The 15,815-nt window shown below is 43.2% G+C and overlaps 1 protein-coding gene and 1 long non-coding RNA gene across 5 annotated transcripts in view; both read right to left on the minus strand.

Annotated features, from left to right (window-relative positions):
• The window catches only part of LOC127532391 (disks large homolog 4-like), a 50,394-nt gene extending 44,050 nt beyond the window's left edge, over positions 1–6,344 (minus strand). For 2 of the 4 annotated variants that reach the window (XR_007939775.1, XM_051944006.1), the window contains exon 1: positions 164–509. Coding sequence is in view for 3 of the 4 variants with exons in the window: in XM_051944006.1 (XP_051799966.1) it covers positions 164–253 (90 nt within the window). In the remaining variant the exon portion in view is untranslated. Of the gene's footprint in view, positions 1–163; positions 510–6,083; positions 6,210–6,321 lie in introns of those variants that run through there. The other 2 variants (XM_051944005.1, XM_051944004.1) reach the window with 2 other exon arrangements.
• A 1,102-nt stretch (positions 6,345–7,446) lies between these two features.
• LOC127532394 (uncharacterized) lies at positions 7,447–11,944 on the minus strand. The gene is made up of 9 exons (XR_007939836.1): positions 11,775–11,944; positions 11,467–11,730; positions 11,247–11,378; positions 10,697–10,982; positions 10,081–10,652; positions 8,915–9,794; positions 8,365–8,562; positions 7,639–8,012; positions 7,447–7,594 (listed from the first exon to the last, which is right to left on the minus strand). It is a non-coding gene; the product is annotated as an uncharacterized LOC127532394 (long non-coding RNA).
• Positions 11,945–15,815: the final 3,871 nt, after the last annotated feature.

Here is a 15,815-nt window from a genome sequence, read left to right on the forward strand (position 1 = left end):
GACCAATCCCAGCCTAATGAGCCCTATAAACCAGCAGTCCAAGCTCCGCCCCCTCCTCATGGACCAATCCCAGCCTAATGAGCCCTATAAAGCAACAGCCCAGGCTCCGCCCCCTCCTCATGGACCAATCCCAGCCTAATGAGCCCTGTAAAGCAGCTCTTACCATCATCCTCTGCCGCTGCCTCTTGGCTCTCCTCACGTTGTTGATGAATCTGCGGCCCATCTTCTTGGCGTACCACACCGACACAAACATCCCTGGAGCTCTGCAGCGTTACATAAAGGCCCCGACCATGAATAATTCATCAACACACGCTGCTCGTTAAGCTCGTTAGCTGCCACAACAACCTAACGACCAGCACACGCATGACGGATGGCTGGAAGACACACGGACCGACACGGACGACCTGATGAAGGAGAGAAATGTGAAAAGATGTGGACGTCCGTCATCCCTCCTTCCTCCTCCGCTCGATCGTCCAAACACCCCTCTCTCTCTCTACACGCTCCACTGCTCTCTCTCTCCAATACATGTCTATGTCGCTCAACCACTCCTCGAGGAAGGAATCCCCTCCCCCCTGTGATGTCACTGCTGAGGGGGGAGGGGGAGAGAGGTAGAAAGAGAGAGGTAGAGAGAGAGGGAGGGAGACAGAGAGAGAGAGGGAGAGAGTGTTGCTATGGTTACACTCCCTCCCCATCTCATCACCCTCCTCACCGTTGCTATGGCAACAGCCAGCCAAAACAGCAATGAGGATCCATCACATTCAGATAGAGCTCAGCCCACACTGTGTTATAGTGTGTAATAGTGTGTTATTGTGTGCAATAGTGTGTTATAGTGTGTAATAGTGTCTTACAGTGTGCCATAGTGTGTAATAGTGTGTCATAGTGTGTTATAGTGTGTAACAGTGTGTTATTGTGTGTAATAGTGTGTTATAGTGTGTAATAGTGTCTTACAGTGTGCCATAGTGTGTTATTGTTAGTTAGTAGTTGCTGTTACTAGCTTAATAGTTTAATAAATTTAGATAAAAATCTTTTTTTTTGCTCCATGGTGTTGCTTCATTTCAGTCACTAACTCGTACAGGTTCCAGCTATGGAGCTTTAATTAACGACATTCAGTTTAGAACCTTGCTGAAGCTCTTCTTCACAACAACAACAGAAACTTCTTCATGTTCTATAGTATTCCATTAACCAGAGGAAGTCATAATTCTGCAGAACATTCAAACCCCTTCCACACTCTAAAAAGTAATTCTGTGGACCTTTTGTCATAACTTAAATAAATATATTGTTGTGAAATAAAAAATCAAGTTCTGTGATCCAGTTAGACTTTTTACTTGTAAATGTTATTTTTTTGAGCTTGGATGACATAGAAATAATGCCTTTTGATTCAATACACTACCATCACCTTGTCAGAGCTTAAAAATTTCAGTTCATCATGAAACAATTGGATTTTAAGTTCTGCTAATGTAAAAAAATATTTGATGACGTGTAAACGGCCCACAGTCTCTCTTTCCCGCATGCGTGAGCGGCCATGTTTAAGGCCAGAGTGAGCACATGGTGAGCAGCCGAAGCTCATTGAAGCATTTTGGTGAACAGTAAGTAATTTTATGCTTATTTGCATTCGCTCAGGATTCTGTTGATGATAGCCTACTGTAACTGAATATCGAAATCTGGAAGTCCTTACTTTTAAATGCGTGCAGTGTTGGTAGGGCAGTCTGTGCTGAGGTAAAGTTAGCTAGGTGATGCCTGTACTGGCTTCAATGCGGGAGTAATGGGTTAATTTCGGCATGTGACTAATAAACCGGCGCACAAATAGGTTGTGTGTTGGCGAGTTGTATTTATTATTTCGTCTTATCTGAATCACAGTCTAATTCTGGGTTACCAGCCGTCCCTTAAAATACCGAATTGTCCCGCATTTGAAACTAAAATACGCAGTCGGTATTGAATCCATAAGGAGGTGACAGCCTGTGAGAAGCTCACCTGCTTGGGATTCAGTGGTAATATGTTTTTTCCTGTGGATTAAATTAAATGTATCAATGGATAATATCGATACAATTTTATGAAATGGACAGCTACACTTACATTTACAAATGTATTGATAACACGATGTAACCGCTCATCAGGCTGTCGTCTGACCAGGACGACAGGCACACATATTACGCGCCTACGGAGGAAGAGCACATTATGACGGCCCTCTGGGCTCCCAAAATATGAGAACAGTTAAACAGGGCTATGATAAAACCGACAGAGAGGGATGGGGGAGCTAAAGGAGTTCATTATGATTCATAAACGAACCAGCAGACACCGCGGGGCGCTCCGTAACGGCACAGCCATGCGTCCTAACGCACACACACCTTCAGGTCTGTGTGGACAGGTCTGACTGTCCATGACTACACAGATAAGTGTTTCCCTTAAGTTTTATGGAAGAAAAGAATCAAACACTAGTCATTTAAATTGCTATAAGCCCACTACTTTGTTTGTATTGATGGCTGTAACACTTGATGAGTTCTAATACCACAGTTTTCTCCTGTCAGTATAAAATGGGAGACTCATGATTTCATTTATTCCTCCATGATCACACACAGGGGCTGACAAGGCTGTAAACAGTTGTCTGTAAAACCCTGATCCTAACACCTTTTAATTTCTTCTTCAAGGATGTGGAGGGGCTCGATGCAGACCCTGCCATGCAGTGATGAAGATTGCCTTCATCGGTGATGGGTGTGCAACCATCATTGTTGAGGGAAACGAGATCCTGCAGGGGATTGATGTTGCCACATCCTGTGCCTTGCTGATGAGAGTGATCTTTGTGAGGAGAACGCAGCCTACAACTTCTGCTGTTTGCACTTTAAATGATTTAGTGCTGCTGTTCAGGATTTAGTGTTATTCATAATTTTAATAAATGGTTCTTATTAATTTGAATATTTCTGTCTGAATTTTTGTTCATTTTGAACACCAGGAGAGAGTTTCTTAGCTGCTGAACATAACCTTAATATAGGACAGGACTTAACTTCACTCTTGCAGAGATCAGCTTAATTAAGTTCTTGTTACTAAGAAATTTGTTTAATTGTGGCTAAAAAAGCTTCTTCACCTTACTTAAAAATGATGTTGGATCAACTTAAAAACTTGCATTCATGTTGACAATTATTAAGTTCTTGTTACTCAGAAATGCATTTTTGTTCGGACTAAAAGGTAATTCAACATACTCAAAACATTGCTTTGACTTAATGTAATTCTGCCAGCTATTGGCTCAACTTAAAAATTTGAGTGGAAACGGTTAACATAAGTTTTTATGTTGACCCAGTGTTTTATTTATTAGAGTGCATCAGAAAGTTCTTCTCTTCACAGAACTAAGCTGGATCCACATCAAGGGCTCTGAGATCTTCTTGAGAACTATGTATGCTTCATGAACCTTTCCATTTTTCTTAAAGAACACAAAGAACTTCTTTAGGATCTTCTCAGACCTCTTTACAAACATGTACCTCTAAACCTACAGAACCTCCCTGAAGACCTCTCAGAGCTGGAACCAGACCAGAGATCCAACCTGACAGACCACCAGAACCTTCACATGTTCAACTTAGAACTTTCTCATGGACGTCAAACACTCCCTGAAGAACTGACAGCAAACAGAGACAGGCTGGAGATCACAAGAACTAGAAAAACACACTCACATAAAAACACACATATATAACATACAGACACAGATATAATATATGAACACATGTATATAATATATATGTCACAGTAGAGATAGCAATTCAGTAGAACTGGCAATTCTCCTAGTAGAGATGCCAATCGCAATCTCTACTAGGAGAATTGCCAATTCTACTGAATTGCCATCTCTACTGTAACATATAATAAACACACACATAATATATACAGAGCCTATCATAAGTATTCACCCCCTTTGATGTTTTACCTTTTTATTGCTTTCATAAATCAATCATGGTCAATAAAATTTAGCTTTTTTAATAAAAAAAAAATTGGAAAAACTCTTTAATGTCAAAGTGAAACCAGATTTCTATAAAGTAATGTTAATGAAAGAGAATTATATAAATAATTGTTTGCATAATTATTGCCCCCCTTCAAGTCAGTATTTAGTAGATGCACCTTTGGCTGCAATCACAGCAGTGAGTCTGTGTGGATAGGTCTCAGTCAGTCTGAACATCTGCCCACTGCAATTTTGCTCCATTCTTCTTTGTAAAACTGCTCAAGTTCTGTCAGGTTGTGCGGGTATCGGGCATGAACAGCCCTTTTCAAGTCCAGCCACAAATTCTCTGTAGGATTGAGGTCTGGGCTTTGACTCGGCCACTCCAGAACATTTACCTGGTTCTTTTTTAACCATTCCTGTGTAGCTTTTGCAGTATGTTTTGGATCATTGTCTTGCTGGAAAATAAATCTTCTCCCAAGACGTAGTTCTCTTGCAGACTGAAAAAGATTGTCCCCCAGGATTTCAGTGTATTTTGCAGCATTCATTCTGCCCTCTATCTTTACAAGCCTTCCAGGTCCAGTTGCTGAGAAACATCCCCACAGCATGATGCTGCCACCACCATGCTTCACAGTGGGGATGGTGTGTTTTTGGTGATGTGCAGTGTTTGGTTTCCGCCAAACATGACGTCTTGTCTGATGGCCAAAAAGCTCAATTTTGGTCTCATCAGACCAAAGAATCTTCTTCCACTTGACCGTGGAGTCTTCCACATGCTTTTTGTCAAACTCTAGTCCAGATCTAATATGACTTTTCTTCAACAGTGGCTTTCTCATTGCCACTCTACCATAAAGCTTTGACCGGTGAAGAACCCGGGCAGCAGTTGCTACATGCACAGTCTCTCCCATCTCAGCAGCTGAAGCTTGTAACTCCTTCAGAGTAGTTGTAGGGTCTCGGTGGCTTCTCTCACTAGTCTCCTACTTGTAGGTCACTCAGTTTACGAGGGCGGCCTGATCTAGGCAGATTCACACAAGTGCCATATTCCTTCCATTTCTTGATAACTGATTTCACTGAACTCCGGGGGATGTTCAGTGCCTTGGAAATGTTTTTGTAACCATCCCCTGAATTGTACTTCTCAGTAACCCTTTCCCTGAGTTGCTTAGAGTGTTCTTCTGTCTTCATGGTGTAATGGTAGCCAGGAATACTGATCAACCACTCTCTGGACCCTTCAGACAGCTGTTTTACAACTCAATCACTTGAAACACACCCACACCACTCAGGTGATCTTCATTTCACTGATTGTGAGACTATTGGCAACAATTTGATGGACCTCTATTGAATTAGACCATTAAATTAAAAAGGGGGTGAATAATTATGCAAACAATTATTTTTATTTATATAATTTTCTTTCATTAACATTACTTTATAGAAATCTGTTTTCACTTTGACATTAAAGAGTTTTTTCCAATAATTTTTTTGTTAAAAAAGCTAAATGTTATTGACCATGATTGATTTATGAAAGCAATAAAAGGGTAAACCATCAAAGGGGGTGAATGCTTATGCTAGGCACTGTAAACACACACATATGTATATATTACATAAACATGCACATATATATAATACAAACGCACACATACATATATAAAATACACACATATAATATATAAACACACATATATGATCTCAGACTGTGTTCTGCTGCCTCCTGCTGGTCAGATAAAGAAGTGTGTCTGGATTCTGGTTCTTTTAATCTTTAGAAATGTCTCCGTTACTGAGATTCAGTTTCATAGAAGTTAAAATATTTCCGCTCAACACAACTTTAAGACCAGAAAAACAAACTGAAGCACATCCAGTCCTAAAAACCTTCTCTAGGACCCTTAGAACCTCCCTCATGACCAATCAGATGCTCTCAAGGACGTTTACAAACTCCACAGTGACCAATTAGATGCTCTCAAGGACCCTTACAACCTCCATAAACCTCCACAGACCTTTATGAGGACCCTTTAGATCTCCTCAGACCTTTATCAGGACCATTTAAACCTCTTCAGACCTTTATAAGGACCCTTTAGACCTCCTCAGACCTTCCCAGTGTCTGTTAAAGGCATTCCCTAGGAAACAGGTTCATTCTTGGAGGTGCAGTTCCCTGAGCAGTGTGTGTGTTTGTACGTACGGTGAGCGCGGCGGGATGTGTGTATCCGTCCAGGTGTGCGTGGCTCAGCTCGGTGCTGCGTCCGTGGGTCATGTGACCGGGGCTGGGGTCGACAGGCGGAGTCTCATCGTCTTGGTAACGATACTTCTGCAGAGACACAGATTGACACGCTGTTAGCATTAGCTGGTAGCATTAGCTGTTAACCAAAGTTGTTAAATCAATCCACTGGACTTAAGAAAGTTCCTTGAAGACGCTTCACCTCTCATCCAAGAGGCTTCTTCAGTTCTGGTGGTGGTTGGTGTTGCCTCAGCTTTTAAACCTCTGTGAGGTGTGTTCAGGGCTATTATTCCAACGACCGATACCAAGACTCGTCTGACTACTCAACGATGGTCATTGTGAGTATCGGTGGGAGTCGTTGAAATGCACAGATGTCACTGAGCCCTCGTGTGCTAATGGTGGTCATTAGCATGAGTCTGTTGAGTCGTTCTTTTGGGGAGTTTTGAAAGGACCTGATTGTAAATTGGTGAAAGATGATGTTTTATTTGGCTTAAAAAAGACAGGGATCTGGTGTTTGTTAAAAATCCTCCTCAGTTTTTCAGACGCACCAGACACATATGGGATCAAAGTGTTTAGCAAGATGTCTGTGTAGGTTCTCATTCATCCAGGTCATGGTTATCCAAAGTAGTTTAAATCAATCCACTGGACGTTAAGAAAGTTCCTTGTAGACGTTTCACCTCTCATCCAAGAGGCTTCTTCAGTTCTGGTGGTGGTTGGTGTTGCCTCAGCTATTAAACCTTTGTGAGGTTTCACACTCTAAAAAAATAATGATGACTTGGATGAATGAGAACCTACACAGACATCTTGCTAAACACTGTGGGAGGAACACCCTCAGCGTAGTGCAGGAGTATGAAAGGACAGCGAGGAAAATTGCAGACTACAGAAACCAGTTACGATTTAACTTGAGATGCCGCCAAAACAACCTCATAACATCCAGCCTGCGACTAAGATCCACAGTGAGGGGAAGAAAGCTAACTAACTAAAAACTGACCCTAACCCTAACAGTAGTGTGTGTTACTGTGTGTGTGTTCTATAACAGTAGTGTGTGTTACTGTGTGTGTGTTCTATAACAGTAGTGTGTGTTACTGTATGTCACCAGACCTAACCAGGATAATCACCAAACCTAACCAGGATAAACACCAGACCTAACCGGGATAATCACCAGACCTATCCAGGATAAACATCAGACCTAACCAGGATAAACAATAGACCTAATCGGGATAAACACCAGACCTAACCAGGACAGACACCAGACCTAACCAGGATAAACACCAGACTGAACCAGGATAAACACCACACCTAACCAGGATAAACATCAGACCTAACCAGGATAATCACCAGACCTAACCGGGATAATCACCAGACCTATCCAGGATAAACATCAGACCTAACCAGGATAAACAATAGACCTAATCGGGATAAACACCAGACCTAACCAGGATAGACACCAGACCTAACCAGGATAAACATCAGACCTAACCAGGATAATCACCAGACCTAACCGGGATAATCACCAGACCTAACCAGGATAATCACCAGACCTAACCAGGATAATCACCAGACCTAACCAGGGTAATCACCAGACCTAACCAGGATAATCACCAGACCTAACCAGGATAATCACCAGACCTAACCAGGATAAACACCAGACCTAACCAGGGTAATCACCAGACCTAACCGGGATAAACACCAGACCTAACCGGGATAAACACCAGACCTAACCGGGATAAACACCAGACCTAACCAGGATAAACACCAGACCTAACCAGGAAAATCACCAGACCTAACCGGGATAATCACCAGACCTAACCAGGGTAATCACCAGACCTAACCAGGATAATCACCAGACCTAACCAGGATAATCACCAGACCTAACCAGGATAATCACCAGACCTAACCGGGATAATCACCAGACCTAACCAGGATAATCACCAGACCTAACCAGGATAATCACCAGACCTAACCAGGGTAATCACCAGACCTAACCGGGATAATCACCAGACCTAACCAGGATAATCACCAGACCTAACCGGGATAAACACCAGACCTAACCAGGATAATCACCAGACCTAACCGGGATAATCACCAGACCTAACCAGGATAAACACCAGACCTAACCGGGATAATCACCAGACCTAACCGGGATAATCACCAGACCTAACCAGGATAAACACCAGACCTAACCAGGATAATCACCAGACCTAACCGGGATAATCACCAGACCTAACCGGGATAATCACCAGACCTAACCAGGATAAACACCAGACCTAACCAGGGTAATCACCAGACCTAACCGGGATAAACACCAGACCTAACCGGGATAAACACCAGACCTAACCGGGATAAACACCAGACCTAACCAGGATAAACACCAGACCTAACCGGGATAAACACCAGACCTAACCGGGATAAACACCAGACCTAACCAGGATAAACACCAGACCTAACTGGGATAAACACCAGACCTAACCGGGATAAACACCAGACCTAACCGGGATAAACACCAGACTGAACCAGGCTAAACACCAGACTGAACCAGGATAAACACCAGACTGAACCAGGATAAACACCAGAGTGAGCCAGAATAGACACCAGACCTAACCGGGATAAACACCAGACCTAACCGGGATAATCACCAGACCTAACCGGGATAAACACCAGACCTAACCGGGATAAACACCAGACCTAACCGGGATAAACACCAGACCTAACCGGGATAAACACCAGACCTAACCGGGATAAACAATAGACCTAATCGGGATAAACACCAGACCTAACCAGGATCAACACCAGACCTAACCGGGATAAACAACAGATCTAACCAGGATAATCACCAAACCTAACCAGGATAAACACCAGACCTAACCGGGATAATCACCAGACCTATCCAGGATAAACATCAGACCTAACCAGGATAAACAATAGACCTAATCGGGATAAACACCAGACCTAACCAGGATAGACACCAGACCTAACCAGGATAAACACCAGACTGAACCAGGATAAACACCACACCTAACCAGGATAAACACCAGACTGAACCAGGATAAACACCACACCTAACCAGGATAAACACCAGACTGAACCAGGATAAACACCACACCTAACCAGGATAATCACCAGACCTAACCAGGATAAACACCAGACCTAACCAGGATAAACATCAGACCTAACCAGGATAATCACCAGACCTAACCGGGATAATCACCAGACCTATCCAGGATAAACATCAGACCTAACCAGGATAAACAATAGACCTAATCGGGATAAACACCAGACCTAACCAGGATAGACACCAGACCTAACCAGGATAAACATCAGACCTAACCAGGATAATCACCAGACCTAACCGGGATAATCACCAGACCTAACCAGGATAATCACCAGACCTAACCAGGATAATCACCAGACCTAACCAGGGTAATCACCAGACCTAACCAGGATAATCACCAGACCTAACCAGGATAATCACCAGACCTAACCAGGATAAACACCAGACCTAACCGGGATAAACACCAGACCTAACCGGGATAAACACCAGACCTAACCAGGATAAACACCAGACCTAACCAGGAAAATCACCAGACCTAACCGGGATAATCACCAGACCTAACCAGGGTAATCACCAGACCTAACCAGGATAATCACCAGACCTAACCAGGATAATCACCAGACCTAACCAGGATAATCACCAGACCTAACCGGGATAATCACCAGACCTAACCGGGATAATCACCAGACCTAACCAGGATAATCACCAGACCTAACCAGGGTAATCACCAGACCTAACCGGGATAATCACCAGACCTAACCAGGATAATCACCAGACCTAACCAGGATAAACACCAGACCTAACCAGGATAATCACCAGACCTAACCAGGATAATCACCAGACCTAACCGGGATAATCACCAGACCTAACCGGGATAATCACCAGACCTAACCAGGATAAACACCACACCTAACCAGGGTAATCACCAGACCTAACCGGGATAAACACCAGACCTAACCGGGATAAACACCAGACCTAACCGGGATAAACACCAGACCTAACCAGGATAAACACCAGACCTAACCGGGATAAACACCAGACCTAACCAGGATAAACACCAGACCTAACTGGGATAAACACCAGACCTAACCGGGATAAACACCAGACCTAACCGGGATAAACACCAGACTGAACCAGGCTAAACACCAGACTGAACCAGGATAAACACCAGACTGAACCAGGATAAACACCAGACTGAACCAGGATAAACACCAGAGTGAGCCAGAATAGACACCAGACCTAACCGGGATAAACACCAGACCTAACCGGGATAATCACCAGACCTAACCGGGATAAACACCAGACCTAACCGGGATAAACACCAGACCTAACCGGGATAAACACCAGACCTAACCGGGATAAACACCAGACCTAACCGGGATAAACAATAGACCTAATCGGGATAAACACCAGACCTAACCAGGATAAACACCAGACCTAACCGGGATAAACAACAGATCTAACCAGGATAATCACCAAACCTAACCTGGATAAACACCAGACCTAACCGGGATAATCACCAGACCTATCCAGGATAAACATCAGACCTAACCAGGATAAACAATAGACCTAATCGGGATAAACACCAGACCTAACCAGGATAGACACCAGACCTAACCAGGATAAACACCAGACTGAACCAGGATAAACACCACACCTAACCAGGATAAACACCAGACTGAACCAGGATAAACACCACACCTAACCAGGATAAACACCAGACTGAACCAGGATAAACACCACACCTAACCAGGATAATCACCAGACCTAACCAGGATAAACACCAGACCTAACCAGGATAAACACCAGACCTAACCAGGATAAACATCAGACCTAACCAGGATAAACACCAGACCTAACCAGGATAATCACCAGACCTAACCGGGATAATCACCAGACTGAACCAGGATAAACACCACACCTAACCAGGATAAACACCAGACTGAACCAGGATAAACACCACACCTAACCAGGATAAACACCAGACTGAACCAGGATAAACACCACACCTAACCAGGATAATCACCAGACCTAACCAGGATAATCACCAGACCTAACCAGGATAATCACCAGACCTAACCAGGGTAATCACCAGACCTAACCAGGATAAACACCAGACCTAACCGGGATAAACACCAGACCTAACCGGGATAAACACCAGACCTAACCAGGATAAACACCAGACCTAACCAGGAAAATCACCAGACCTAACCGGGATAATCACCAGACCTAACCAGGGTAATCACCAGACCTAACCAGGATAATCACCAGACCTAACCAGGATAATCACCAGACCTAACCAGGGTAATCACCAGACCTAACCGGGATAAACACCAGACCTAACCGGGATAAACACCAGACCTAACCGGGATAAACACCAGACCTAACCAGGATAAACACCAGACCTAACTGGGATAAACACCAGACCTAACCGGGATAAACACCAGACCTAACCGGGATAAACACCAGACTGAACCAGGCTAAACACCAGACTGAACCAGGATAAACACCAGACTGAACCAGGATAAACACCAGAGTGAGCCAGAATAGACACCAGACCTAACCAGGATAAACACCAGACCTAACCGGGATAATCACCAGACCTAACCGGGATAAACACCAGACCTAACCGGGATAATCACCAGACCTAACCGGGATAAACACCAGACCTAACCGGGATAAACACCAGACCTAACCGGGATAAACACCAGACCTAACCGGGATAAACACCAGACCTAACCGGGATAAACAATAGACCTAATCGGGATAAACACCAGACCTAACCAGGATAAACACCAGACCTAACCAGGATAAACAACAGATCTAACCAGGATAAACACCAGACCTAACCAGGATAAACAACAGATCTAACCAGGATAAACACCAGACCAGATCGATCAGCTACAGGACCAGCAGACTAAACAGACCAAACATTAAAACCGATTTAAGGGATGTCTGCATCAGCAGCTGAATACATGTAGGTCTCCATGGCAACAGGATGCATCCAGTGTGTGATGCTGTAATGACTCAGCATCAGTTACCATGGAGATGGAGCTCCCCAGTCTCAGTTACCATGGAGATCTATCAGTGATAAAGACAGACACCTTTGTGATACTGAAAATTCTGACTTCAGGTTGAACATACCTCACTAACCCACTAATCCTGTTTGGTAGTTCAGCCCTCTGGACTAAACCAGGATAAACATCAGAGTCCTGAAGTCAAATGTTTCTGTGCCAGGACGGTGTCTCTGTTTTAATCTGCTCCATGCTAGTTCTGTGACACTGTTGAGGTTCTTCATGTTCTTTCGCCAATGGAGGCTGAAATGGAACATAGTGGAGCCAATAAATGTTGAACAGAAATGACAGAAGACTGAGTCTGTACATTGAAAACAATAATCCATCAGCCAGAAAACATTCTAAACAACAACAATCCATCAGTCAGAAAAAGTTAAAAACAACAACAATCCATCAGTCAGAAAACGTTAAAAACAACAACAACAATCCATCAGCCAGAAAACATTATAAACAACAACAATCCCATCCATCCATCCTCTATACACCGCTTTATCCTCACTAGGGTCATGGGGGGTGCTGGAGTCTATCCCAGCTGACTCGGGTGAAGGCAGGGGACACCCTGGACAGGTCACCAGTCTGTCACAGGGCTACATATACAGACACACAATCACACTCATATCTACAGACAATTTAGAGTAACCAATTAACCTCAGCATGTTTCTGGACTGTGGGAGGAAGCCGGAGTACCTGGAGAAAACCCACGCATGCACAGGGAGAACATGCAAACTCCATGCAGAAAGATCCCAGGCCGGGATTTGAACCGGGGATCTTCTTGCTGCAAGGCGAAAGTGCTAACCACCTACCCCACTGTGCAGCCACAACAACAATCCCTCAGCCAGAAAATGTTATAAACAACAACAATCCATCAGTCACAAAACATTATAAACAACAATCTATCAGTCAGAAAATGTTTAAAACAACAACAATCCATCAGCCAGAAAACGTTATAAACAACAACAATCTATCAGCCAGAAAACGCTAAAAACTGACGAGCAGAGTAGAGAGGAAAAGTCTGGAGAGGAAACATGGAGATAGAAAAACATCTCCAGGATGAGGAGATCATAGGCCTATTTCAAAATTATGCATTCTGGCCAAAGTATTTAAAAAATTGGTTTGTGATCAACTGAAGGAATTGTTAGAATCCAACAACATTTTAGACCCCCTTCAGCTGAGTTTTAGGAAGCAGCACAGCATTGCAACTGCTGCTCTTAAAGTTTTGAGATGTGTCTGAGGCACTGGACTCTAAAAGGTTTTGTGTTGCTCTGTTCCTTGACCTATCTAAGGCATCTGATACTGTGGATCACAGTCTTCTACTAGAAATTCTCCTCAAGATTGGCATCTCCAAACAAGCCGCATCTTGGTTTGATGATTATTTGGCAAGAAGGACACAGTGTGTTCAAATGGCTGGAGTTAGTTCTACCTTTCTTGAGGTCACAAAAAGGTGTACCTCAAGGCTCAGTCTTAGGACCCATTCTGTTTACAGTCTACTTTAATGATGTGTGCAAATTTGCCAAATGTCTCATATCACTTATATGCGGATGATTCTGTAATTTACTGCTGTTCACATTCGATTGCACAGGCATTTGAATTCTTGCAGTCTGCCTTTGATATCATGCAGATTCATCTGGAGAAATTGAAAACGGTTTTAAGTGCAGAAAAATCCAAACTGATGCTTTTTTTTTTCAAATTCTTCTGTTCAGCTCTGAGGATATCCCCTCAATTAGAACTGCCCATGGTAAAATTTTAGAGTTGGTCACCAGCTACAAGTACCTGGGATTAACTATTGATGAGGACCTTTAACTTAAAGTCCATATCAAAAACTTGATCTCTAAATTAAAGGTGAAGCTTGGTTACTACTATATAAACAACTCTTGTTTTTTCTTCGGAGCTCGGAAGCTTCTGATGTCAGCTACCTTTCTGCCGATACTTGATTATGGTGATGTTATGTATATGTGTGCTTCAACCAGCTGCTGACAGTCCTTGACTTCGGTCTGCCACTGTGCTCTGAGGTTTGTCACTGGCTGTAGCCACCTCACCCATCACTGTGAATTGTACGCTAAAGCTGGCATGCCTTCCTTGGATGTAAGACGATATACACACTGGATGACTCTGGTTTACAAAGCACTTCTTGGAGTGGGTCCCACTTATTTATGCACTCTTCTTCAGAGAACTAGAAGCTGTTATGCCCTGAGATCTTATGACATTTTACATCTCTCTGTTCATCGTGTTCGAACTGAAATGGGTAAAAAAGCTTGCAGTTACTCTGCCCCCTCTGCTTGGAATGCCCTCCAATCCGAACTGAAATTTTCAAAATTTGTATCATTGGAGGCTTTCCACTGTATTTTAAGGTATCAACAATGTAAATCCTTTGAACAGTGCCTGTGTCCTTAAATTGTTATTGTAAATATGACTTCTGTATTTTATGTATCTAATTACCTGTATTTAGTATTTTAATGCTTGTTACTATTGTTATATCTCTGTTTTGTTTACTTTGACGTTTGCTGCTGCCTCTCTTGGCCAGGTCACCCTTGTGAAAGAGGTCTCGATCTCAATGGGTCTTTTACCTGGTTAAATAAAGGTTAAATAAAATAAAATAAAATAAAATAGGAGCTTCAGGAGAAACCAATGGAAGGTTCTGGAAGATGTTACTAGAAACCAATTGGAGGTTCTGGAAGACGTTTCTAGAAACCAACTTGAGGTTCTGGAAGACGTTTCTAGAAACGAACTGGAGGTTCTGGAAGACGTTTCTAGAAACCAACTGGAGGTTCTGGAAGATGTTTCTAGAAACCAACTGGAGGTTCTCGAAGATGTTACTAGAAACCAACTGGAGGTTCTGGAAGACATTTCTAGAAACCAATGGAAGGTTCTGGAAGACATTTCTAGAAACCAACTGGAGGTTCTCAAAGACATTACTAGAAACCAACTGGAGGTTCTGGAAGATGTCTCCAGAAACCAACTGGAGGTTCTGGAAGGCATTTCTAGCAACCAACTGGAGGTTCTGAAAAACGTTTCTAGAAACCAACTGGAGGTTCTGGAAGATGTCTCTAGAAACCAACTGGAGGTTCTGAAAAACGTTTCTAGAAACCAACTGGAGGTTCTGGAAGATGTCTCTAGAAACCAACTGGAGGTTCTGGAAGACATTTCTAGAAACCAATGGAAGGTTCTGGAAGATGTCTCCAGAAACCAACTGGAGGTTCTGGAAGGCATTTCTAGCAACCAACTGGAGGTTCTGAAAAACGTTTCTAGAAACCAACTGGAGGTTCTGGAAGATGTCTCTAGAAACCAACTGGAGGTTCTTGAAGATGTTACTAGAAACCAACGGAAGGTTCTGGAAGAAGTCTCCAGAAACCAATTGGAGGTTCTGGAAGACGTCTCTAGAAACCAACTGGAGGTTCTGGAAGATGTCTCTAGAAACCAACTGGAGGTTCTGGAAGGCATTTCTAGCAACCAACTTGAGGTTCTGAAAAACATTTCTAGAAACCAACTGGAGGTTCTGGAAGATGTCTCTAGAAACCAACTGGAGGTTCTGGAAGACGTTTCTAGAAACCAACTTGAGGTTCTGGAAGACGT

The sequence above is a fragment of the Acanthochromis polyacanthus genome, chromosome 23, assembly GCF_021347895.1.
Source record: "Acanthochromis polyacanthus isolate Apoly-LR-REF ecotype Palm Island chromosome 23, KAUST_Apoly_ChrSc, whole genome shotgun sequence".
Lineage (NCBI taxonomy): Eukaryota > Metazoa > Chordata > Actinopteri > Pomacentridae > Acanthochromis > Acanthochromis polyacanthus.